The 27,433-nt window shown below is 36.4% G+C and overlaps 3 protein-coding genes across 5 annotated transcripts in view; 2 read left to right on the forward strand and 1 right to left on the reverse strand.

The window, feature by feature from the left end:
- The window catches only part of nck2b (NCK adaptor protein 2b), a 469,107-nt gene that overhangs the window by 70,112 nt on the left and 371,562 nt on the right, over positions 1-27,433 (reverse strand). The window lies entirely within an intron of this gene.
- fhl2b (four and a half LIM domains 2b) lies at positions 995-19,166 on the forward strand. Of its 2 annotated transcripts, XM_079883398.1 has the most exons (8): positions 995-1,264; positions 8,364-8,472; positions 9,942-10,033; positions 12,428-12,601; positions 14,975-15,149; positions 16,832-17,001; positions 17,085-17,271; positions 18,563-19,166. In XM_079883398.1, the coding sequence occupies exons 4-8, from the start codon at positions 12,446-12,448 to the stop codon at positions 18,712-18,714; spliced, it is 840 nt and encodes a 279-aa protein (XP_079739524.1). In that variant the 5' UTR covers positions 995-1,264; positions 8,364-8,472; positions 9,942-10,033; positions 12,428-12,445; the 3' UTR covers positions 18,715-19,166. The 2 variants fall into 2 exon arrangements, with proteins under 2 accessions (XP_079739524.1, XP_079739525.1); XM_079883399.1 differs by lacking the exons at positions 995-1,264; positions 8,364-8,472 and having other exon boundaries at positions 9,331-10,033.
- The window catches only part of tgfbrap1 (transforming growth factor, beta receptor associated protein 1), a 28,649-nt gene continuing 21,091 nt past the window's right edge, over positions 19,876-27,433 (forward strand). Inside the window, exons 1-3 of one of the 2 annotated variants that reach the window (XM_079883361.1) lie at positions 19,876-20,009; positions 21,281-21,982; positions 25,106-25,300. In XM_079883361.1, coding sequence (XP_079739487.1) covers positions 21,295-21,982; positions 25,106-25,300 — 883 coding nt within the window. In that variant the 5' untranslated portion in view covers positions 19,876-20,009; positions 21,281-21,294. Of the gene's footprint in view, positions 20,345-21,280; positions 21,983-25,105; positions 25,301-27,433 lie in introns of both variants that reach the window. The other variant, XM_079883362.1, reaches the window with a different exon arrangement.

Below are 27,433 nucleotides of genomic sequence, written 5' to 3' on the forward strand. Positions count from 1 at the left end.
AAGTCTCTGAGTTAGAGATTATGTTGAAATAGCAGCTACCACACTATTTGTACAGTGTATGTAGAGTAGCCTATACTGCACAATAATACTTGCACATTAAATCTGCATTTGAAGTGTTACAAATCAAATTTAAGTAATATCAGACACAGTCTTTTAACACCTTTTTGTGTATTATTAACATAATTTATTATCTTAAAATGTAATCATTATAGGCCTACTGCATTGCACATAGCCTAGCTTCTGAAGCTAGTATTTATCTGAATATATCCTTTCACACTTGAATCACATGTACACAACACATGACTCAAGGACCTAGACAGCATTTTTGACATAAAACACTTACATACTTGGCAACAGGTTTTCACTTCTCCCATGTTTAAAAAATAAAAAAAATCATCCCAAATTCTGAAGAATTTAGCATTGAATTCGATTTTGTGATTTTCAAGTTGAAAAGACAACCATGACACGAGTTAAGGCTCAGAGACAAGCATTCATTCTTGCAATGCAAATGGGATTAATTGGTCAAATAGATTTGGGCTATTTGAGGAGAGAAGAGAGGAGGACAAGATTTTCCCAAGAACTAGGGTTTCATGAGGCCACATGCAAAAATTACAGTGCCATGAAAAGTACTTGATATTAAATCTCGAATGCATGTGTTATTCGCTATTATCAAGCAAAATGTAATATTGCATTAAAGCTATGGTCTACGATTTCAAAGATTGTTCATTATTAATAACCTCGTTTAGATGCTGGTTATGGTTCTACAGTACAATCCTAACAATATGAAGAGGAAAAAGAATGAAAAAAATCCATTCACTCTATTGGATGTACAGCTGCAGATAAGTTGACCAATGTAAGCTGTCCGGCCGGACAGCTTACATTGGTCAACTGCTCTCATCCAATCGAAACTCCACCTGGCGCTCGCGTCTCCACCCCACCGCACCTCACCCCGCCCCCCTCCTGCGACATGAAATTTCGCGGGCAAGCAGCTGACAGTCTATGGTAGCTAGCAAAGTAGCATCAGCTCAGCAATGGAGAAAAAACAAACCGACAGCAGCAAGCGGCCCCTGCTTGCCCCAACAGTCAAGGTTGGAAGAAAGAGAAAGTCTGTAGAGCAAAGAGCAGAGATAAAAAAAAAAAAATGTGAAGAACGCCGGACTCAAAGTAGAATCAATATAGGGTCCACCATTGACCGCTGGAGGAAGCTTCAGGGAGATTTGGGACTGAAAACCGACGCTGACACGGCTGACTTTTTGTTGAGCAGGTAGTGCTAAGCATTTATTTATACTTGTATGGTGTGAGGTGTTACATAAATAGCTTTTTATCAGTCTGACAACATGCTCATGCTGCCGGTCGGCATTGGAATGTTAGCCGTTTAGCATCGTCTATCACGGCTCAAAGTAATTATATTTCTTGAAGTGCTTGAATATATTTCAGTAGGCCTAGCGGGTTTCTGTTCGAGCCGATCGGAATTTGAACAAGATGCGCTGTGTGCTGCTATGTTTACTACCGGTGATCACAGCTTGACTGAGTGACGTTGTTCAGCTCGTTTCCCGGTGGGAGGGATCAGGTAGCACAGAGGGGAGGGGTGTGTGTGTGGAGGGGCTGGATGAGTTTTTTAAAACTTCCCAACCGTCTCAGGCTTTCTCGACCGATTTTCAACATCGTAGACTACAGCTTTAAGGGAACCTTAATAATGACACAATGCAGCATTTTTTTTGTTTTATTTTTTCTTTCAGTGAAAAATTTGCAAATCATTAACAGTGGCTCACATCATCCCTGTGAACAAGTAAATGTCCTTTTAAACCAGTTGGACAGCAGCTATAACAGCAACTAAACACACATTCTCTTTAAAAATTTGTCTGGTATATTATCAGAATTCATGCTACCATTAATAATAAGAAGTCGCCATGTTCCAAAAGTAAAGCAAACATCCCCAAAATCACTGTGCTTCATTGTACTACACTGTAAGACTTTTGTTGTAAATACATATTTTATGATTTTATTCTCTTATATAATGTTGATTGTCTATTGCTTGTTCATTTTGCTTTTATTTCTCTATCTTGTTCCCTATTTATTCATATTGGTTCTTTTATTCATTGTACGGCACTTTGGTCAACCTCGGTTGTGTTTAAATGTGCTCTACAAACATTAATTGGTTGATTGATTTATTTCACAGCATTATAATTTGTTCCAGTTTACTTCATTTTACCATATAACTTACACAGAACACTGGATCATCTATTCTGAGGCAACAAGAAGAGACACAGATCCTCGAAAGACTGCAAGTGCTTAATAAGTCACAGAGCTTGCGAGTATGCACAGAACACAAACACAGAGGAGTGTTGTTTAAGGTGGAAAGAGTGAGAAGAGCCTCAGATGGCGTAATTGTATAATGGGTGTCAGCAGGGATTTGTTTGGGAATTAAGACGAGTGAACTTCAGAAACTAGATGTATTTAAATGTTTTAACTACAAAAGCAATCCTTGAGTAACTTGAATGGATATATCTTTAAATTAGAAACACAAGATGTCTTTGTACATCAACTTAGCAAAAGATCTACTGTAGCAAGTCATGGGCACAGATGCGAAAGTAGAGGATCATTTGGCGTCACTTAAGTTTGAATTCTGAATTTGTTTGAGCAAAATTGGTTAATGCTTCGGCTAATACCCTTAACATAACAACAAATTAGTTTCAATTCAGTCAACAAGCCTTCTTAAATTTTTAAAAAGTGTATTTTTTTTCTTCCACATGGCTCATGTTATTTTGACCTTTTTATCTTAAAGAAGTCACCTAAACTAAGTTTCCAGTCATGTGCCCTTGTTAATAATTAAGCCACAGTCTTAAATTAGCAGAATTGTTTCCAAGTAATCCATGATGTCAGTATGGAAGTCCATCACCAAATAATTCAATAATAAATAAATAATTCATGTAATTTTATTAGTAACTTAACATCTTTGTGGTAAACATCCATAGGTATTTTAAATGAAGGGACAGAACGTGTGTTTCCTAATTACATCATGGGTAAGAAGATCTCAGGTCAGTGAATATCAAGCACATGCAACTTAGATGGAAATTCGGATTTATTCACAAATGTCTTATGAGAGAGTTTTGAAACATTTTGATGCCAAGGACCCAAAAACATCATGATCCTTGTGAGGGACCCCCTTCCTAAAATATAGGCAGCTAGATATGTTCATAAAGACCCGTTTATACAATGAGAGAAAAACAGCACTGTTCTAAAATTAAATAATTGGCTTTTGTTGTCATTATACTTAAGCCAAAAGCAAATTAATAACATTATATTTTATATCTCATTATGTTATTCATTCTCAGTCTTATTAAATATGTTTCAGAATTACCATAATGTATAAAGCTCCAAGCACCCTCCTTCCCCGGGGTTCCTGTTTTAAAACTCTTCATGTAGATTTATACTCTATGACAATGAAATTACATAAAATAAGTAACATTCATTAAAGTCACTGAGTTAGAGATTGTTGAAATAGCAGCTGCCACACTTAGTATTTTTACAGTGTAGAGTAGCCTGCGCAATAATACTTGCACATTCAATCTGCATTTGAAGTGTTACAAATTAACTTTATATCAGACACAGTCTTTTAACACCTTTTTGTGTATTATTAACATTATTTATTATCTTAAAATGTAATCATTATAGGCCTACTGCATTGCACATAGTCTATCAGTAACTGAAGCTAGTATTTATCTACACTGTAAAATATATATATATATATATATATATATTTTTTTTTTTTACAGTGTAGATAAATATATATGTATATATTTTACAGTGTTTATATATATATATATATATATATTCATTATTTGTTATCACAACTTTTTATCTTTTGTCAAATCAATTTAGATAATTAATGTGGTTCAGATTACATAATATTTTGAGTTTCTATTGATTAAACCAATCTCCTTCATTGCATTAACTACATTTTTTATTTTCAATCAACTCAACATTTTAAGGCAACCAGGTAACTTACTTTTTTAAGTTAAACCAACAATATTTTTTTCACACTTGAATCACATGTACTCAACACAAGACTCAAGGACCTAGACAGCGTTTCTACCAGAAAGACTCGGGAGAATAAATACTGTGACAATTATACATTTATTAACAGCCCAGCAAGCAATAAAGTTCTTTGGCGTAGGCCCCGTCTGTAGCTCGCAATCTGAGGGTCCGGACTCTGCATATCCTGGCTGAAGACAAAGGCAGGGGCGCAGCCGACCCCCTGTGAGGTATGGGAAGGGACCATCCTGGTGGTGGTGGTGGTGAGGATGGAGGGAAGGATCCATCTTGGAGGGGGTGGGGAGGATGGAGGTGAATGGAAGCTTCAGCACCTGCAAACTCAAACGTGTGTAAGTACCAATCTTTAGAATGTGATTGGATAGATGAGAAGGTAAAGTGACGTAACAGTTGAGTCTTCCCGGCAGAACTTATGCTAAAGCTTTCATTTTTGGCATCAAACACTTAAATACTTGGCAACAGGTTTTCACTTCTCCCAAGTTAAAAAAAAAAAAAAAAATCATCCCAAATTCTGTGAAAATCCAATGTTGTAATTTTGGTAAAGAATTTAGTATTGAATTCGATTTTGTGATTTTCAAGTTGAGTGATTTACCAAGATGCACCGAGTTAAGGCTCAGAGACAAGCATTAATTCTTGCAATGCAATAATTAATCGATCAAATAGATTTGGTCTATTTGAGGAGAGAAGAGAGGAGGACAAGACTTTCCCAAGAAAAATTAAACACATTATTTTGTAAGAATGCATCTGCCGTTTTTTTAAATTGAGATGTATACATCATCTGCATCTGAAAGCTGAATAAATAAGCTTTCCATTGATGTATGGTTTGTTAGGACAATATTTGGCAGAGATACAACTATTTGAAAATCTGGAATCTTGAGGGTGCAAAAAAAACAAAACATTGAGAAAATCGCCTTTAAAGTTGTCCATTTATGTTTGCGATTGTGTTGCATTCACTCACAAAAATAAATTGGATATATTTGCGGTAGGAAATGTACAAAATATCTTCATGGAACATGATCTTTACTTAATATCCTAATGATTTTTGGCATAAAAGAAAAATCGATCATTTTGACCCATACAATGTATTGTTGGCTATTGACACAAATATAACCGTGCGACTTGTGACTAGTTTTGTGATCCAGGGTCACATATGATATAGTGGGGATTGAAAACTAGGTTTGCATGGAAAAACACAGAGTTCGGGTGACCTTTTTAATTAGTTTATAATGAGTAACCAGTGGTTCTCGGGGTGATATTAGTTTAGTTTGTTACAAAAGAAATCCTATATCTTATCAAAATCACTATTATGAAGTTACATGGTAAATCATCTGCCAATACCTTTGCTATTTTTAAGTTATTGCAAATAACAGCACTGAGCATGGAAAAATATGCATAAGCCTAAATGTGTTTCTTTCAAAGTCTCATGACACTATAAAGTTTCAGGGGAAAAAAAAGGAATGTCATGAGCAACTAAACCTTTCCTAACTTAATTTGCATTGACTCCAAACAGTGTTTAGGGTTTTCAGGACCCAGAGGTCAATGGGAAAAACTACGACTCTAATGATGTTATGCTGTGTACGTCAAATGAAGTATTATGGTCTCCTGTTAGGGAGTTGGAAGCTGTGGAATTTTGTACAGTCAATGAGAGATTTATATATTGTTGCTTGACACCATATGACGGTCCATTTAATGTGTTAGAGACCTCTTGCATGTGCTGCTTCATGAGCAGCAACATTATGTTCCAAAATAAAAGATAATACAGTTGCCAAAGATGCAAACCCGAGTTGCTCCAACAACAGATGGTTCAGAACACATATTGTATGATGGTTTCATGAATTTAAAACATTAGTTATCATAAATTAATTCATTAAATGAGAATTTTAAGCACAATCGGATAAAACGATTTTCATGCATGTATAAATCATTTAAATGGAACTGGACAAAGTTTGCACTGTTGGTTGGTGGTTGCACAATGGTGGTTGGACATCTGAGTTGATTGCTTTCAGGTGGTTTTAGAGGTTTTTTTCATTTTATGTTCCATAGTAACCTTTAAAAGCCTTAAAAAGAAACTTCCTGTCAGATGCATGTGACATTCCTTATAGCATAGAAGAGTGTAGCATAGAAATATAGGCTATAGCTACATGCAGGTCAAAAAAAAAAAAAGGACAAAATAGTTAGTGTGATCGTACTTTATGTCTTTTTTACAGTGTACTTAAAACAATAAATAGGTTTAATGTTAGGGATTGGTATAGTGTTAGTAATTTACTGTTTTTACTATAGTAAATACATGTAACATGTAAAAAGACCTTGATTTTAAGGTTTGCTTGTTACAGTCTAATTGTACATTTAAGTAGCCTGTTTTTAATTATTAATTAGGAATACTAATTAACAACATGTCTTAATATAGGGTTAGGAGTAGGGTTAGCTGCATGAAATAATGCATCATTTAGGCTACTGTTATTGCTACTGTAGTCTAAGTGTGTAACATAATGTAACAATGACACTATGTTACATCATCATTTTGTAACCAGACGCGAAGCGATAAGATTCCAGCGACAAATAATGTGTCTGTCCTCACCAGACGTGACGCGACTATTGGACGATAGATCCAAATCACAAATGGACACGATAAAAATCACAGCCAATCAGAAGAGCACATGGGCGCCAGCGGGCTCTCTTGGCACGCTCCCGGCGCAACGAAATGGATAAGTAGGCTACATAATCAAATTCATGAATATTACACCATTTTAACATGATTAAAAATACATACTTAGTTACTGAAACAATCGTTGTCATAGAATAAACTCTGTTAGCAATGAGTTGACAGTTTGAACGTTCTTGTTCACTTTTATTTCTTTTGAACTAGATCTGAGGTAAATTGTTGCTTTCAGTATGGCTATAAAAGACACACAAAATGATATTCAAACTCACACGGACACTTTTAACATTAAATAACACACACAAACAGTACCTGAGATTATTCTTCTGTTGTTGTTTCAGCCTCGATGTCGCAGAGAAACCGTTTCTAAAATAGAATCATCGCGTGTTGGGACACGGTGTTACCATAAAGTACCCTATGTGGGCTGCAAAAATGTTTGTTCTACTATACCATAAAAGATTAATGTTCTTGGAAGAGCTCATCTTGTTTTGGGAACCAGGATTAAACAATGGGCTGGCACACACAGAGTTACATTGTATAGAGATGTGTTTTGGACTAAATTGCACTATAAAAGTACATCACATCCTGACATTAACACATCTTTTAGCCTACACTGTTGTTGGACTGGTCAGGTCTGGCAGAGCTGGGTGATTTACAGCCAGTGTGATAGCCCAGGAGGATCACTGCTGACCTTAATAGAGATTGAGCTGTACCTCTTGTACTGTAATCTAGACCATTGCTGGATTTATCCATGGCCTTATCACTAGGCAGAGAGGCTAAGGTGTGTGGCACTGCCAGCCCCGTGTACATGTGCTAATCAGCCTGGCCTGTGCACTTTTGGTGGCATCCGTTCTGTCTTCACATTCTCGTGTTATATTGATGGCATGGACTATCAACACCATGAAGCTCAAGAAGTTGTGTTTCCCTCTGGCCCGCAGAGGGAACAATCAACTATAAATGCTCGAATGGTTAGTGTATCACTGAAACTAATATCTCTCTGATTGCTTTATGACATTGAGGCTATATTTGACCAGCCTATCATAAAGGCTTGTATTAACATTGTCTTGAGTCCAAGTTTAAATCCGATTTAAATCGGAATGCATCAATACATCGTAATGTACTTTGGGTGACTTTAATTTTCTTCTGCATAACCACTTCTGTATATGGATTGTTTAGGAAAGGTATTTGCACTTCTCTTCAAAATAACTGTCAGCTGCTTGTTCTGTCAGTGGTGCTTTTTATTAGATAGAGATGCATCATTTAGATTGTGCAAAAATCATTAATCGTGTCAGAAAGTATACATGAAGGAAATGTGCCGCATTAATAAATCATTATCATTAGCAATATAGAATGGTAATGGCTTTTATAGCCTAATTATATCCCCTAGAAATAATAGTCATAGCCAGGGATAATAACACCTCCATTTGCAATCTGATCGTGGGAATTCAAGTGTTAATTGATGACTGGCAAAGATTTTGGTTATAGCCATAAGTAAATCGTAGGACCCATGGGAGTGACAGATGAGAGAGGGAAAGTTTGGAGCAAACAGGTGTTGGGTCTCACCATCTCACTGTGAACCATCAGCCACAGTGACGAAAGCTTCCCAGAGTTCCCTTCTATTCCTCCACTCTGTCACTAAGCAAATTTACAGTATCACACACAGGCCTTTGCTCATACTGTGGCCAAAGCGATGGAGACGAGCCAGGGTGGGGAAAGGAAATCCTATTAAGGACATGATTGAAAGCCAAAACCTACAAAAGGTACTTATTTATTTGCAAGTATTCAGGTAAAACTCAAATATAGCATTCTGTGTAGTATCCTATAAAAAATTGTATTCTTGTAGCTCAAACAGTTATGCAAAACCAAGGTCATGGATTTGATTCCCAGGGAATGCATGAACTGAATGCCATATAAATTGTTTTGGATGAAAACATCTAATTGGTAGATTTAAAACAAATGACCTTTGTGGGTTGGATGGATTAATCTAGAGAAGCATGGGTAAAACTTTTTCTCAAGTGGTTCTCATACTTTTAAGACCACCTAATCATCACCTTACAACAGCTTGCATGTGATGTAAAATTGCAATTTGAAATGTTGATTGATAAAAATATACAATTCTACCAAATTGGTTTAATAGTAGGTGACAAAAACATTCAGAACATATATATTTTCTGTATGTTCACGTTGACCTTTGCAGTGTAAACACCAGTAATGCTGGTCATCAGCATATGTTGTGTTTTGGATGGGAAGCTAGTGTGTGCATGGGAACCAGCAAGACTTTCTTTATCATCCAGTATGGTATTTTGTGTGGAGCAGTTTGACAAAGGAAGTATTGTTGGTTAAGAAGCTTGTTGGTTGAAATACCAATGGAAAATCGTTATAGTCTAAGATGGTCTTTTCAGCTTGAAAAGTCCACTTTTGTAATATATGTAATGTAATATATATCACTCTTAAAGGGATAGTTCACCCAAAAATGTAAATTCTGAAGTACTCTTCACTGACAGCTACGCAACTACCACTTTCACGCTTCATAAAGTTCATAAAGAGATCGTAAAACTAATCCATATTAATTGAGCAGTTTAGTGGACATTTTCTGAAGAGATTCGATCATTTTATATGATGAATGGATTTAATTTAGGCATTTATTCACGCTTAAACATTGATTAGTGAACATAAACAGAAGCTCAACTGAATGTTTATATGTGAATAAAACCCAAAATTCAATCTGTTCATTATATAAAGCGATCGGGTCTCTTCAGAAAATTTTAAATAAACTGTTGTGGTAGTTGCTTAGCTGTCAACGGAGGGACAGAAAGGTCTCAGATTTCATCAAAAAGATCTTCATTTATGTTCTGAAGATGAACGAAAGTCTAAATGTGTTTGGAACAATACGAGGGGGAGTAATTAATTCATTTTTGGGTGAACTGTCCCTTTAAGGTTATGCATTAGACTCTAATTATTAGACTATAATTATTCGATGCAGTTAATATAGTAGAAAATATATGCATGGCATACACTATGCATATATTTTATGAATCTAAACATTCTTTTACTCACAAAGCCCATATGGATTCAGTGGAAATATAAGTTTACGGAATTGTTACATAAGAGCATGTATGGTCAAGTACGGGGTGCATGCAGTAGATTTTGTGGCTTAGTGGTGTCTATGTATTTATAGTTCCTGATAAAGTGTCCAACCCATTTCAGTCCCCCCATTGCCCTTCCACAGGGGGAGTAATCCAATAAAGAGGAGCACAGGAGTCGCTCCTCCATCTCTCTTTCAAGAACCAAAGACGCACAGCACATCACGGCACAGGACAGGCAAGTTGAGCATCAAGAAAATTCTCTTCTCTTCTCTTCTCTTCTCTTCTCTTCTCTTCTCTTCTCTTCTCTTCTCTTCTCTTCTCTTCTCTTCTCTTCTCTTCTCTTCTCTTCTCTTCTCTTCTCTTCTCTTCTCTTCTCTTCTCTTCTCTTCTCTTCTCTTTCTTCTCTTCTCTTCTCCTTTCTTATTTTATATGTTTTTGCGATTAATTCCACCCAATTTATCCTATTGCTTTTTTATTTGCATCTAATAAACTTCAACTTTTTAATCTTCACTGAAACTTCAGATTTTTTTCAGAAAACATCTGATCTTATCATTATCAATCGATATACTGTATTTAATGTAAATTCTTCCAAAGCATAAATAGCTGTTTCACATTCTCCCTTTTCTTTCTATTGTCTGTCCTCTATAATAGTTTCAATGCTTCTGAGCCAAATACTTTTCACTGAATCATATTTTAAAAGCTCAAGGTGGTTTATTTATTAAATTAAAACACAGCAGAGATGAAATGTGTGCTTCAGACTTAGGATTTGCAGTGGAAAGTACACTGTAAAAAAAAATTACATCCCCAAGTCAAAAATTTATTGTGACTGATCACATCTAAATTTTTAAATTAGTCTGACGTATTATTTCTCATTGAGCCAATGTTAACAGACTATTGCAACAAGAATTGCACTTGGGCCAATTTTAAAATTTAGATGTGACCAGTCACTAGAAAATTTTGACTTGGAGAGGTTAGAAATTTTTTACAGTGTAGGCTGCATTTTACATGATTACTGAAATGTAAAAGCATTTGTGGACATGCCAAGATGAGCCAGTCTGTATTTTCTAATGGATGTGGTTTTTAATAAATCTTCTAGGTTTGAGATTTATACCTGAAATAGTGCAATAGGTATTAAATGTTTTGCCCTCTTTTTTTTGGTTCCTTGTTGGTATGGGGATAAATAAATGCATCAGGCATCTCCACAGCCACCTGTCAGTCCTTCATAGTTATGGCTGAAAGGTTCCACAAACCGAGGCCCTCTTGTCTTTAATTAGCTGCACGTTTCACTGCATCACTCATGGTTTAATCGTAAATGAGTGGGTTGGTTTGGGGCTTCATTGAGGTAATTCACATGACTCATTAATGTAATTCACATGACTCAAAAAGATTCCCCAGCTAAGCTCTTGCGTCAGTCTTATTTAATCCCTGGGTACTGTATGTGCATGTCGATGTCTGTTTGAGACTGAGGCGACTGAGGAAGATATGCCTCTTTACTGATAGTAAGGGACACACTGGGGACAGCTGGAACCACAGAGACTTCTCTTGATCTGGTGCCCAGTGTTAGTGCCAGCCTGCCAGGCTGAGGACAGATCAAAGAATCCATTCAGAAACAACAGTGTGATCTGACAAGTGTTCACAGTGCAGATTTAGCTGACTCCACTGCCTCTCTGTGGGAGACGCACAGAACATAAAGGAGTCTATGAAGTTATAATGAAGGTCACACACACACACAATGAGATCATGACCTCACTCTCATGTGGCATAGTGGCTATAGCTTAGGTTTAATCAACAGAAGGCAGATACACTTTATTTTGATGGTCCCCTTTATGCATTCTGTTGATATAAGCAATGTTGCTCCTACATGTCAATTAACTCTCATTGAGTAGTTGAATATTAGTAGGCTGTTAGGGATAAGGTTAGGATTAGTAGAATAAGCTGACATTTACTTGCAAAGTTACTTATAGTCAGTAGAATGCCTGTTGGGGGACCATCAAGTAAGTAAAGTGTTAGCAGATATTGAAGGGATAGTTGACCCAAAAATTTTGTCATCATTTATTCAACCTCACGTTTTCAAGAGTTTCTTTCTTCTGTTGAACACAAAAGAAGATATTTTGAAGAATGTCGGTAAGCAGACATTTGATGGTAGCTATTGACTTCCATAGTATTTTTTTTTCCTTCTTGGCTACCATCAACTGTAGTTGAACTCGTAGTGAACTTGGCTTTCCAAGTCTACTGAAGTGACTCAGCTAGACAAGCTTTACAGAGACTTTTGTTGTGTTAGAATGAGACTCTCTGAGAAAATAAGCCACAGGATTGGTGTGGAGCTCAGAGCGGGTAAGCTTTGAGTGCACAAATGCTAGTCTGGTTCTGAGGGATAACGCAGGAATATTAGCAGGGCTTTTCTGAGGAAGACACAACAGCTGGGACTAATACAATGGCATGCATTCCACTCTTGCTTTAGAAAGTTTGCGTCATATAGTTAGCCTTTATCAAGAAGAGGTTAAGCACTGGTATTATAGGCCTACTAGTTAAGTTTCATGCCTAACATGATTCCAAACTATTATCTGAACGGGATTCTCAATGTCCCCCTCAACCTTTCTACACCATTTAAAACACTTTTATTATTTAGGAACTGTTTAAACCCAAGATGGCGGAGCGCTATGACTGCCACTACTGCAAGGAGTCTCTGTTTGGGAAGAAGTATGTTCTGCGTGATGAAAATCCATACTGTGTGAAGTGCTATGAGAGCCTGTACTCCAACACCTGCGAGGAGTGCAAGAAACCCATTGGCTGCAACTGCAGAGTATGTTAATCTTCACAATTTCTACCTTACTAAATGTTTAATTATGCATTTACGCTTAAATAACATGATTTAAAATAATATTTAAGTGTGAAGTGAATGTAATGTTTGCAGACACTTAATTAAAACTGAATGAAAATGTATTAGCTATATTATATTAAATGGAATTAGCTGATTTTTGACCTATACCTAAGTACATCTTTATATGTAATTTCATAATAACTGATATTGTCTAAAGTGTACTATCAAAAGTACTGACAAGCATTTAGTAGACTAAAATATACTTTAATGTAGTTTATGTTCAAACTTGTATGTCGTGTATTTAAATATATTTGTAATTATTGTAAAGGTGAAGAATATTACTATTATACTATACTTAATAATAATATAGTACATTTAAAATATATTAACTTAAAATGTAATTTCAAGTAACAGACTACAGTTAAAAATATATCAAGTACTTTAAATCTGCTTTAGTGTTAGTTAAAGATTTAATGATTTAAACTGTACTTTAAAGGAAAAAAACTTTAATTTTACATTATTACAAAGTGCACCTTTTAAAAGTATGCTTACTTAAGTGTGTTAAGAAACAGTCAAAGTACACTTAAATGGCTTTTATTTTATTATCTGCAAGTACAGTTTAAAAAAAATTAAGTGCAATCAAGAGTGCTCCAACTTAAATAGCAGGAATTATCCAGAAATATGCACTTTTCTTAATTCCATTAGAATGACAGTTCAAGCAGACTGTGCACCATATCAGAGCTCAGTATGTTCTGCAGAACGAGATTTGAGCATTTTTATTTAGTAACACTGTACACAATGATTTGGAGCTCTGTGTGACCCTCTGAAAGCTGAGAGATCACCAGGATAGCAGTGGGGAATAGTATGAATGCCAGCTCATGCACACTGGACTGATCCCAGCAGGACATCAGTGCTGGGGATTGAGTCCAAAACCAAACAAAGAGACCAGATGAGCTTTTGTGGAATTACCAGTACTCATTTACCTTGGAGACAGAAACACAGAACATCACTTTTACCCTTGAACTCTGTGAACATATTAAAAGGACAGTTCACCCAAAAATTATAATTCTTTCATTTACTCACCGTTATGATTTTCCAAACCCATAAGATTTCAGATCATCTTCGGAACACAAATGAAGGTAGCCTATATTTAATAGCTATTTTTGTCCGTCCATTGAAAGTCCACGCAACCCAAATTGTCATGCTATAAAAGCACAAAAGGACATTGTATATGCATTGATCAGTATTCATATGTGAATAAAAACCTAAATTAAATCTGTTCATCATACAAAGTGACCGTGTCTCTTCAGAAGACTTAGTGATTAAACCGTTATATTCACATGTATTACAATGTCTTTTTGTGCTTTTTGAAGTGTGAAAATTTTGGACTTCATGGTAAAAAATGATGTGTGTGGAAGTCTTATGGGTTTGGAACAACATGAGGATGACACAAATGTCATGTTTGGGTGAACTATTCATTTAAGCTCTATGCAGACTTGTGCTACAAAGATGAATCTTACCCCAAGTCATGCAGCTTGTTGAAAAGAAGTGTACTCTTACATGTCAAAGCGATTGAACATACTTTTTTAATTGCAGATGATAAAACTGGTGAAAAATCGCATCCACTTGCATTAAATAAGGGACCTGAGCTATAACTAGGGACTACAATAGCAACAGCATTGCACAGTGCTAAAAGCCACTCAAAACACTTTAACCACAGCATAGCAATGCCCTAAAAAACTTGTTAAAAGGGAAGAAGAAATAGAAATATATATAGACGTGTGGTGCTCTCTCTACAGGCTCCTGTGAGTTTCTGTCGTTAGTGTCACATTACATGGTCATTAGTCCTGATGAGGAGCTTGTCACTTGTTTTGAGGACAGGCCTGGGGTGGGACCACATCTGTGTGGCGTGTCCTTGGCCCAGTTAGCTATCCCGCTACCCCCTCTAGAAGCAGCCAATCAGCATGACCTCATAGCACCTTGGGCCAGCGATTTAACGAGCACAAAACACTCTCTCTCTCTCTCCAAATTGGTGGATAATTAAAGCAGTGGTGTCATACATGCATCCTGAGGCGATGTGCGTACACAGCCCAGGACAGACTCTCACTATCGCACACCAATTGGCAGATCACACTGCGATTGGTCGCAGACGCCAGCACCTGCGGCTCTCAATGGAGAGTGACCCGCTGTGAAGCTGACATTGAGGAACCCTTTGCCCTCCCTCTCTCCCTAATTATCAGTTCAAAGGCTGAAAAAGACCACTGAGGCCAAGCACATTCTCCCTTAACCCTAAGTTTGATGCAGGTGAGACAATGGAGGTTCAAATCGTCCTTACTTGCTTGCTTTTGTCCTCAGGATCTGTCTTATAAGGACCGTCACTGGCATGATGACTGCTTCCACTGCTTCAAATGCCAACGTTCTCTGGTGGACAAGCCATTCTCCACCAAGGACGAGCAATTACTGTGTACTGAGTGTTATTCCAATGAGTATTCCTCTAAATGTTATGAGTGCAAGAAGACAATCATGCCAGGTAAGTGAAACATTAGCTTGCTTGTAATGCTCCTCACACATGTTCTTAGTCATTTAGAAACCTGATTGATGCATCAAGACTCATCACAATGAGGCATCTGACTGTATCTTTTGACATTATTAACTGTGCGACATATGAATAAATTTAAAGGGATAGTTGACCCAAAAATGAAAATTCTGCTATGTCATGTTCAAAACATGTTGATATTTCTGTTCCTCTTTTGAAAGTCCGTTCCACAAGACTTTGATGCTTCAAAAAGTTCATAAAGACATTGAAAAATGAATCCATATTCCAGAGCGGTTTAAAGTCTTCTGTAAAGACACGATTGCTTTATATGATGGCCAGATTACTTTTATTCACGTATAAACATTGATCAACACACATACATCGATCACATCAAATATGGTGAACGGAAGCTCAACCGTTGTGCTTGATGTGCCAAAACAAACCTCACTGGTTCTTGCGGAATATCAAATATGTTTGCATTACACACAAGAACAAAACTCGTTGGGTTTCTTTTACAATGTCTTTATCAACTCTTTTAAGTGTCAGTGGAATGGACTTTCAATGGAAGTACAGAAATCTCTGTTTTCATTTAAAATGTCTTCATTGTGTTTCGAAGATGAACGAAAGTCTTGGTGCTTTCCAGTCAAGTTGGAAAGATCATACTGCACTTATGATTTGAACGCATATGAACATCAATACAAAGTTGTATTTACCCTTGGTATCTGAGATGAGGGCCTGTCAGTAAGAAAACATGTCGGACCAATGGATGCATCATTTGTATTAATAGTAAATTTGATACAATTAGGCTAATGATTTATTTATTTATTTTTTGTTGTTGTTACATTTACAAGTTGCATGTACAAAATACCATTGTATTGTTCAATCTACAGCATCTTCATAAATTAAATAAAGCACAAAAAAAAGCAACAAAAAAAACCCCACAAACAAATTTTATTTATCATTTTGTAGATAGAGTTAAAAAAAAATCTTAACTACGACTTCTCAACTCATAAATACTAACTTTTTGATGATTTTCATTTTTGATCAAAAATAATTATTCTGTCATTAGTTACTCACCCTCATGTCGTTCCAAACCTGCAAGACTTTAATTCCACTTCGGAACACAAATTAAGATTTTTGATGAAATCTGAGAGCTTTCTGTCCCTCCATTGACAGCTACGCAACTGACACTCTGACGCTACAAAAACGTGTGAGAGCCAATGAGGTTCATTCTCTTGTGTTACGCAGAACGTTTGAGCTTCCGCAAGAACCAATGAGGTTTGTTCTTTTGCACCAAGCAGGTTAAGTTAAGATTCTGTTTATGTTCGCGGATCAGTGTTAAATGTGAATACTATAAACCTAAATTCAACCTGTTCATCATAAAAAGCGATCGAGTCTCCTTAGAAAATTTGGACTGAACCGCTGTGGTAGTTCCGTAGCTGTCTATGGAGGGACAGAAAGCTCTCATATTTCATTAAAAAGATCTTCATTTGTGTTCCGAAGATGAACGAAAATCTCACGGGTTTGGAACAACATGAAGGTGAGTAAATGATGACAGAATTTTTGGGTGAACTATCCCTTTAATAGGCTATAATCCATCCTCACTATTATCCTGCCAAGTCATGGGATATTTGTTTGTCTGTCTGCATTTGTCTCTATGTCTTTATGTCTCTCAGGCTCCAGGAAGATGGAGCATAAGGGGAACAGCTGGCACGAGACCTGCTTTTCCTGCCAGCGCTGTCAGCAGCCCATTGGAACCAAGAGCTTTATTCCTAAAGACAACAATAACTACTGCGTGCCCTGCTACGAGAAGCAATTTGCACTGCAGTGTGTGCACTGCAAGAAGGTAAGAACAGCTGGAATGCAACATGTGGCTTTGAATATATGAAAAGTATTAAATGATATCACACCTTTTTTGTTTCCTCTCAGCCAATCACCACTGGGGGCGTGACCTACCATGACCAGCCATGGCATAAGGACTGCTTCTTGTGTACAGGCTGTAAGCTGCAGCTGTCTGGCCAACGCTTCACCTCTCGTGATGACTTTGCCTATTGCCTCAACTGCTTCTGCAATCTGTATGCCAAGAAGTGTGCTGCCTGCACCACCCCTATTAGCGGTATGAGCGTTCAACACATTTACATCTCCTTATGTTTGGAAGGTGCTTATCAGAACCGAACGCAAGCTTATAAATCAGTACAAACACAATTAACATATTTGTACTGAAAGTTGCAATGAAACAGAAGTAGCGACAGATCTTTTCTTATCTATTTTATCATGTACAGTTGCAAGAAAAAGTATGTGAAAGTATGTGCAGATTCTGTGAAAATGTTAAAATAAGAGAGACCATACAAAATGCATGTTATTTTTTATTTAGTACTGTCCTAAATAAGATATTTTACATTAATTTATTTTTATTTTTTTTACATATTGTCCTCAAGACAAACAAATAGATGCATTTATTAAAATGATCCAGTTCAAAAGTTTATGAACCATTGATTCTTAATACTGTGTCGTTACTTGGATGATCCACAACGGTTTTTTTTTTTTTTTTTTTTGTCTTGTGGATTACGTAAACATTTTTTATGTAAAATACATTTTCACAGATTCTGCAAGGGGATCACATACTTTTTCTTGCAACTGTATATCCGAATGAAACGGAATTATTGAAAAATAAAAAATGTAGAAAGGGGTGGGGTTTAAGTGGACTAAAGTCCAGCATGTCACCAGAGAGAAATCTGTCATTTCACTGGAAGATTGAATCGTGACATTTTGATTAAAACAGTTTTAAATTAAACAAATGCATGGATGAATATAGATAGGGTGTGTTTTCATTTCATGCTCACTTTCATGTACACTCACAAATCACCCTATTAAAGGAATAGTTTACTCAGATTTGTTTTAAATCCATAAAACTTTGCAATTTTTTGAAGAATATCCTGGCCACTTTTTTAGTAAAAGTGATTCAGGATTGAAGCTATAAAGCTCAACTTGACAGAAAAGCTCCATGAAGGTATATTAAAAGAAGTCCATGTGAGGATACTGGTATTCTAAATCCATACAATGGCAATTATGTGAGAAACAGACAAAAAATAAATTACTTCTATCACTTTTATGATATTTTTGTTGTGATTTTTGTCATTTTGGAGATTTTGAAAGTCCCTTTTCTAATTCATCCTGATTAGGCTATATTGAAAAAAAGCATCCATATATTAAAAAAACACATTTAAACACAAAGGGAAAAAAGAACATACAGGTTTTGAACGACCTTTCTGACCTCAGGACCTGTATGAATCTCCCAGCAATCTTCTTGTCCACACTTTAGCAAATAAAATCCATATTTCACATGACATTATTGCTATTTGATCAGGAGTTTTTTATTTTATTTGTTACTGTCATATCATTTGCAGGTCTAGGAGGAAGCAAATACATCTCCTTTGAAGAGAGACAGTGGCACAACGACTGCTTCAACTGCAAGAAGTGCTTGGTGTCTCTGGTGGGCCGTGGCTTCCTGACTGAGAGGGATGACATCCTGTGTCCTGACTGTGGCAAAGACATCTGATCACACAGCATAGCACTGCAATTCCTAACATTTTATTCTTTCATCAAAGTTAAATAGCAATACAAGCTTTTATCATAGCTAATATATTTGTCTAATAAAAGTTTAAAGGAGCCTGTGTGTGCCAAGGCCTATTATATAATATTGTGTCATGTCCTTGTGGTCAGGGTTTAAAATGTTGCCAAACAAAAGAAACATATGCAGAGTGAAAATTGTTAAATGTCTTTGTTTTAAGATATAAAGACATAAAGCACATAAGTGTTATTGCCTATATACCTTTTTTTGTGACTAACATTTGCTTTTGACTCATCAATCAATATTTGTCATTTATAGACTGTAAAGAATTTGCTGTAGCTCATAATAAACTTCTTGAAAAGGCGTCAATGAAAGCCTCAGTACTGCTTGCAAGAGATCACTACAATAAAAAAGTGACTGACATTCAACGAATTTATTCTAAATATGCCTCAGCTGTTCTTTCTTATCTTTCAGTGAAACCTAAAACAGAACCCAAAGGTCTTATTCGTCATGCATCTGTCTCTGTAGCTTATTAAAAGCAATGTAAGTTTATTCAAATCTATTCTTACCTAAGGTTCAATTTATTATATGGAAAGGATTTCATAGATCAACATCTCTAGTATGGACACATAGCCTACATGTGTATATACATTTTTTTTTTTTTTTTTAAAAACCCTTGAGCATGGTATGATAACACAACAAAAGCGACATAATGCGAATGAATGAATGAATGAATAAATAGCGGCAGTAACGTAAAATCATGGATGTCGTCAGATGTTGGCCTAGAAGACACTGGCCTATGGCTCCACCTTGTGGTAAAATGTTAAATTATATTTTCATCTGCTAAATGCAGAATTACAAAATAATGAATATATATGATTTTGTTTGAAAAGCCATTAGAACTTTCAAAGGTAGGCCATAAATCGAAAAGTGTGATCTTTAGGGTTTCAGGACTACAAACGTGTCAGTCTATTTTAAAATCTAACATTCTAACCAGGCGCCACAAATCAAGAATAATTATCTCATTAAAAAAAAAAAAAAACTCTTTTAACGACATTAGTGGAAAAGCTAAATTGTAACACATTTCGCTTTCAGAATTAATTTTCATAAACGCTTTCCAATCAAAAAGCCAGAACCCACCCTCATCACGTGGCCGGATGTATTTCGGCGGAGAAACAGGAAGCGCTACAGCAGGAGGAGAGAGAGGTGGAGTGTGAATGAAACTGGCAGGCCGTGAAAACGCTGCCATCTCTCAAATCAGGACCGCACTGGCCAAGGCTGGGGTACGATATGCGCTCGGCTTTCTTTCACATCACCTGTCGCGTCACCTGCGCTGTCTGCATGCCGCAACACACAGACACACACACACGACCAAACACGCAGGCTGTGTTTTAAAACCTAGCGAGCTGTCTTCCAGCACAGCTTTTAATATGGCATAGGTGCGTACGTTTGGAAAACTCCCCCCAATAATGCTGTCTAGATAGGCACCTCACTAGGTTTTGAAACACACTCCCATGTTCACCCGTAATCAAAGCACTGTCTGTCGTTCATATAAATGCTCATACTGGGCTGTTTGTGTGGTTGGGAAGCAGGTGTTGGTGCTTGAAAGAGGAATCGAGTAAGTGTTTGTGTTGATGAATCTTGTTATGTTTTGCTAGCGTGGCCTTTGGCTGTTTGGACAGAAAATGATCTTGTAACGTAAATAACTTTCTAATACTGAAATGAAATGTCTTATTTGTTTTAAAGGAAGCTGATAGTGTAGGTCTATAAGTAGTACTAATGCACCTGTGTGTAATACAAACCACAGGTTAATAATAGGCACCTGGTTTTGTGCTTGACTGTCAGAACTGTGATTTCTTGCTTTAGAATATTCTGTTATGATGAATTATACCAATAAGTGGCATTAAGAAACCATTTTTGCGTTTCTGTTTACATGGAGGCACCCAAAGGTGCATATCTCATTATTCGAATTAAGTATATCTTTGTCTACTTCATCTTTTTAAAATTCGAATGTCTTCATAATATGCTTCATAATATTGCTCGTATTTGTTGTCAGTGCAAGTCTAAAGTAAATGAAGATTTTGTTTGTTTCCTCTCTTACTGAAGATGTGGAAAAGAGAACAAAAGCTTTAGTTTAGGCGTGTACAGCAATATTATTATATAATATTCTGGAAACACTTTACAATAAGGTCCATTTGTTAACATTACTTAATGTATTAACTAACATGAACTAACAATGAGCAATACATTTGTTTGCAGTATTTATGAATATTTGTTAATGTTAGTTAATAAAAATACAGCTGTTTATTCATGTTAGTTCACAGTGCATTAACTAATGTTAACAAATACAACCTTTGATTTTAATAATGTATTAGTAAATACTGTAGAAGTATTGTTCATTCTTAGTTCATGTTAACTAAGGTGTTAGGCTAACTAATGTTAATTAATGAACCTTATTGTAAAGTGTTACCAATATCCATTATAATATTGCTCAGACTTGTTGCCAGTGTAAGTCTAAACTAAGGTTTTGTTTCTTTTTTCTCTCCCACGGTAGATGTGGGTGGCACCATGAGCGTGAAAGCTTTTGAGCTGGTTCCCGCTGTGGAGCGGGAGCAGTTGATGGGCGAAAAAGTGCGGATAAACATTGAATGCATTGAGTGCTGTGGCCAACATCTGTACCTGGGCACCAATGACTGCTTCATCCATCACTTCATACTAGAGGAGCAAACGACAGCCAAAGGTAAGCTGGCCTACAAAGCCCAGAAACTTCTCCACAAATACCTGGGCCTGAAGAAGCCAGTAGCAGAACTGAAGGCCGCCTCTGCTTTGGAACGTCTAATCGTCCTCTGTGATTCAACCATCACTGTTGTGGACATGGTTACCCTGGAGCTTGTCCCCTTTGGTGGCACTAAGCTCAAAGGTGTGACTGCGTTTTGTATCAACGAGAATCCGGTGACAGGGGATGCGTTCTGTGTGGAAATGGCGGTGGTTTTGGCACGCAGACGGGCAGTCCAGATATGTACGGTCCATGAGGACAGAGTGCAAATGTTAAAGGAAGTGACCACACCAGAACAGCCCTGTGCCCTGAGCCTGGACGGGTACAATATCTGTCTTGCCCTGTCCACACAGTATATGATTCTGAACTACAGCACAGGAGCCTCTCAGGATCTGTTCCCTTATGACTGTGAAGAAAGGAAACCCATTGTTAAGAGGATCGGTCGGGAAGAGTTTCTTCTGGCTGGCCCAGGCGGGCTTGGTGAGTTACATGACCGAACACAACACTGATCAGTACACGTGTTCATTTCTTCCACCAATTTTATTCCCATTTCATTAAAAGCTAGCACCAGCATTAGGTTTTTCTTTGCCCTATTGAAGCATATTAGTCATCAGTGACATTGAGGATCTACACTACACAGAATCAGATCTGTGCAGTGAATTTTTTGAAGTGAATTTATTTAAAAAAATGTTTTACCTTTTTCCCCACTGATTTTCTTTCTTTGCCGTCATCAGTTTAATGGTTCAGGAGATAGTAATATAAATTTGAAATGTGTCTATAGAAAATCTAGATAATATTACTCTCATTCTATAATTTGTGTTTAGTGAAAAATTAATTGATTTTGCTACCAATAGAGTGCTGCAGTGATGGCATGTTTTTGTAGAACAACCCAGAAGTTAGCATCGCCCTGGTTTCCTCGACAAAAACCCCAAAACATTTTTTCCATTGACTTTTGGAGAAACTCTGACTTTTGCAGAAAATAAGCTCTGCGACAAGCAAAAGTTTGTGATTCTTACACGTTTTTTCCATCATGATAATCTTCATAAATCAAGTAAAAAGCTGAATGAACATTATAAACATAAACTAAACCACGTCACTGCAATTAAGCATCCCATAACTCTTTCAGTCTTTATTCAAAAAACATTTGCCCTGTTAGAAGTTAGAGTGGAGGAGGTGTAAAGGTGGACTAGTAGTGATTGATAGTGTTAGTGAAAGTTACTTCTAAAAGTAATGCGTTACAATATTACGTTACTCCCTAAAAAAGTAGCAAATTGTGTTACTTTTTATCATGTGTAACTGATATGATTTTTCTGTATTCTCCGACCTAAAAAGTTAACCAACGCGAATTCCACGCGCAAATCCAAGAAAAAAATGTTTGGGGGGGTGTGTGTGGTTTACTGTATGATGATTAAAATCACGAAATGGCCTTAATCACTAAATAAACTGCAAAATGTTGCGTTTTCTAATACATTTATTTCATGCACGGATTGCTTCTTGACAGCGCTGCACGAGCCGTGGTTTGCCATGGTTCGAGGTGCCAAATGCAAGTAAAAATCGATGCACCGGTGAAACGGTGTTACTCGTCAGTTGTCCGGTAACTTTTTTTATAATGAATTTTGACAATGCATTGTTGTGAGAATGTGATATGGCTTAATGCAGTCATCAGATCGCAACTGTTGTGATGTATTTATATAAATATATTCTGACGCGCTGCATGTTTCAGAGTAAAGAACAACACTGTGTTCATTTTCTGTTTAGATTCACAGACAGTAAATGCCACTCTGCAAGTTCTATGTGTGTTTGAGTCACTTATAATTTGCATTTGGGAATCTAATTCTTACTGAATTCATAATGAGAATCGTTTATAAATCTGTTATCAACAAAGAGAAGCGTTAAGGCCTCCCTGTGGTTGTCCGCCAAAATGAAAGCTCAGTGGTTTAAAGTTTGAAAGCAAAGAAATTAGGACAACCATAAATGTTAGTATTGTATTGTATCGGTCAGGTTTGACCTTTTTGTCTTTAGCAGTGTTCACATGCATGTTTTATGGTAAGTAATGCATTAGGTTTTTTCACCTGGGCTGGGCTTGGTTGTTTGTTTATTAATAACAAAGTTCTATTTTTGGCAAATGTAAAAGCCCTTTCACACCAAAAGTGAAATAATAAGCCTCAGGCTGAAGGAAATGCAAATTCACGTCTGTACAGTAGAGAGCACAGCTCAAACAAACCTTTCAGCTCTGCTGCAATTCCGAAATGCAGCAGAATTGAACGCAGGAAAAGAAAGTTTAACACACTTTCTTCAGCAATAAAAATATAAAATAATGAAACACAAATGTGTTTGTCTAAAGTCATTTTTGCTTAGTATGGTTTAATCATCCAGGTGGATGCTGCACATTGATGGTGGTTGAGGAGATTCCCCTTCTATGTAAAGCGTTTTGAGTGCCGAGAAAAGCGCTAAATAAATGTAATGAATTATTATTATTATTATTATTATTAATTAGATCATCGAAGGTCAGCAGCAAAGATATTGGTCAATAAAGTGATATTAAATACATAAATTATATATATATTACTTATTGCAGATTTGCATAGTATTCTGAGTTAGCATTTCACTGTTTTTATTCATTTTGAGGAATAATGAATCTGTTTTTGTGCAAGTGAAATGAGTAAATGCATGCTCGCATTTGGTCTAGAACTACAAATACCCACAACCACCGCCATTCATTACACAGCGCACACAACGCCTCGGAGAGGTGTTAATCAGTTAATCAGGTGTTACTTGCGTTACTTATTTGAAAAAGTAACTCAGATATTTTGTTGTAAATTTAAAAGTAACGCATTACTTTACTCGTTACTTGAAAAAAGTAATTTGACTACGTAACTCTCGTTACTCGTAATGCGTTACCCCCAACACGGTTGATTGATTGCAGAATGATGGAACTCGTTTCCTGGTTTTGGTCTACAAAAATGTCATCCCTGCAGCACTCTATATAAGACAAGAATCTGATGAAAATCACTTTTTTGTAAACCTAAAAGTTTTGGAGGAAATTAGGCTACTCCTTATGTGACCCTGAGGAGTATCATACATTTTCTATGACGAATGTCTGGTATTTTTTTTAGGGCTGTCAAACGATTAATCGCGATTAATCGCATCCAAAATAAAAGTTTGTGTTTACATAATTTATGTCTGTGTATGGAGTATAATTATTTTCTATATATAAATACACACACATGCATATATATATTTAAGAAAATGTGTTATTTATATATAAAATATTTATATATAATATAAATTATATATAATATAATATATACACAGTATATACATGCAAATTTTTCTTAAATATATACATGCATGTGTGTGTATTTATATATAGAAAATAATTATACACCGTACACACACATGTATTATGTAAAAACAAACTTTTATTTTGGATGCGATTAATCGCGATTAATCGTTTGACAGCCCTAATTTTTTTGTTTGTGCTTTTTATTATAAGTTCAGCCACAGCCCACCTGAGATATAAAGCTGTCCTCTCTGCTGTGACTGTACTCATGGTGATCATTTGTGATGAGTCATGCATCTCTCTGTATCTTTATCTCTCAGGGATGTTTGCTAATGCAGAAGGCATATCTCAGCGTGCTCCGGTGAGCTGGTCCGAGAGTGTGATCGCGGCGGCTGTGTGTTTCCCGTATGTTGTCGCGCTGGATGAAAGCTTTGTGACCGTTCACAGCATGTTGGACCAGCAGCTCAAACAGACACTGTCATTCAGAGATGGACACCTTCTGCAGGATTTTGAAGGTAAGAGTGTATTCCCATACTTTTAGCATTATTTCACCCTTAGGGCCGGTTCACACAGACCGCATTTTTGCTGGTAAAAACACGAGACCTGGGTGAGTGGAACAAATGGTTTTTTACAATTCTGTTACATGTGCCAGACACTGCAAAAGATGCGAGTTCAAACAGTTGAAGACGTCCCTCTAGCGTTATGACGTTACATTGCGTATACATTACACGTTACATTGAAAAACTATGGAAAAGTAGTGTAGGGCCATGAAATGTAAAAACGTGGCCCCTTACTTTGTATTCACGGTTAAAGAAGAACGTTGTTTGGAATATTAAAGCAATAGTTCAGACATAAATGAAAACTGTCATCATTTACTCACCCTCAAGTTATTCCAAACCTGTATGAACAAAAAAAAAAAGCAAAACAAAAGGAAGAATATGGGTAACCAAACAGTTGATGGGCCCCATTGACTGAACTATAGTATGAGAAAAAAAAATACTATGGAAGTCAATGGGGCCCATCAAATGTTTGGTTACTGACATTCTTCAAAATATCTTCTTTTACAGTATGTTCAGCAGAAGAGAGAAATTCATACAGGTTTGTAACAACTTGAGGGTGAGTAGATAATGGCAAGAATCTTTTTTTTTTTTGTGGTGAACTATCCCTTTAAGGTACGTTTACCATGCCTATTTTAAGGGGATAATGATTTCTTCCTTCATAGCGCCTCAGAAAAACGTAGTTATGGTAATGACATATTTTAATTGAAGGGCTAAAAGTACAGTCTGTTTAATATGTTGTACTGTTGGTACTGGTGACGTTTAGGCAGTGGTGGAAAGAGTACTAAAAAACTGTACTTAAGTAAAAGTATTGCTACTTAAGAAATACTTTACTTGAGTACAAGTAGTAGTACTGGAAAATAATGACTTGAGTAAGAGTAAATATGTAGTTTGTTGAAAAACTACTCCATTTACTACACTACAAAGTACTTTAGTATATTTTTCTATTTTTATCTAAAATAAGTCAGCAATATGGAGCGCAAAACACTCATGTAATTGGGCATCAGATATCCCTACAGCTGAATAACATGCAGATACAGAGAGACGTTTTGACTAATGAAAAATAAACACTATTGCAATGATCTGTTTATCTGTGTTATTCAAGCCATCTCAGGTATTCTCGTAAGAATGATGTATATCTATAATGCAATGCTAATCGACATAGCCTTTATCAGAATATATATAATTTTTATAAATTTAAATATTTTCTGTCTCACTTTTAAGAAGCAACATGGGACCACTGAAGCAAGTTATTTCAAACACGACTGACGTGTGTTTGTATATATAGTGATTTTGGTGCAAAACATTATATTAATTTCATAAATTGTTGTTTGACACTATGCCAAGCAAACATATTAGCTAACCTTATCCCTGTTGCTAAGAGCGATTGCTTCATTACTAATTTTGAAAAGTCCACGTAAGATCACTTGAATGTTTTTTTTTTTTAAAAAGGGCAAAAACACAAAAGGGTGAGAGAGGTCTGATCAAAGAATTGAGGGATTAAAACAGTATGAATAGAAAAATGCCAGTAAAAAAAAAAAGTGGGGTAGGGGTTAATATGTTAAATAAAATGCTTTTTTTTTCATTCTACCGAAAAGAGCCCATTGTTGCTATAGCTTTACATGCATCTGATTGACAGATAATTAATCTTATTTCATTGCTGTTTCTTATGTTGAGTGTATTTCAGTTTCTTACAAAGTTTGCTTCGTACGTTTAGTTTAACTGCATTGTTAAAGAGGGCAAGCTTTAACATTCAACTGAATTGTGTGCTTGCGTTTCAGTCACTTAACTTGCATTAGATTGTTCTTGATCCATCCATGCAATAACTGTCCTTGTATGAGCCGAGTTTTCTATTTACTTCAACTGCTCAGTGCTCTGGTAATATCAATGGTATGACCCAGTTCAGTTTAAAGGTCCCATATTGTCAAAACTGAAATTTCCTGGCTTTTTTTTAATGATAACAGAGGTCTAGGGGCTGTGAAACTACCATATAAGTTTCAAAACAGTCAATCCACAGACAATTGCACACAGCCTGCATAAAGTAGCTGTGCCTTTTCACGAGCCGTTGTGACTTCCGTATAAATGTGATGT

Source organism: Squalius cephalus (genome assembly GCF_949319135.1).
Source record: "Squalius cephalus genome assembly, chromosome: 10".
In the NCBI taxonomy this organism is placed as follows: Eukaryota; Metazoa; Chordata; class Actinopteri; order Cypriniformes; family Leuciscidae; genus Squalius; species Squalius cephalus.

Excerpts from the sequence above, each read along its gene's own strand:
- fhl2b (XM_079883398.1), top strand. The coding sequence starts at position 12,446 with ATGGCGGAGCGCTATGACTGCCACTACTGCAAGGAGTCTCTGTTTGGG. Across the intron at positions 12,602-14,974 it reads CCATTGGCTGCAACTGCAGA|GATCTGTCTTATAAGGACCG; the intron begins GTATGTTAATCT and ends TTTTGTCCTCAG. Across the intron at positions 17,272-18,562 it reads CTGCACCACCCCTATTAGCG|GTCTAGGAGGAAGCAAATAC; the intron begins GTATGAGCGTTC and ends TATCATTTGCAG.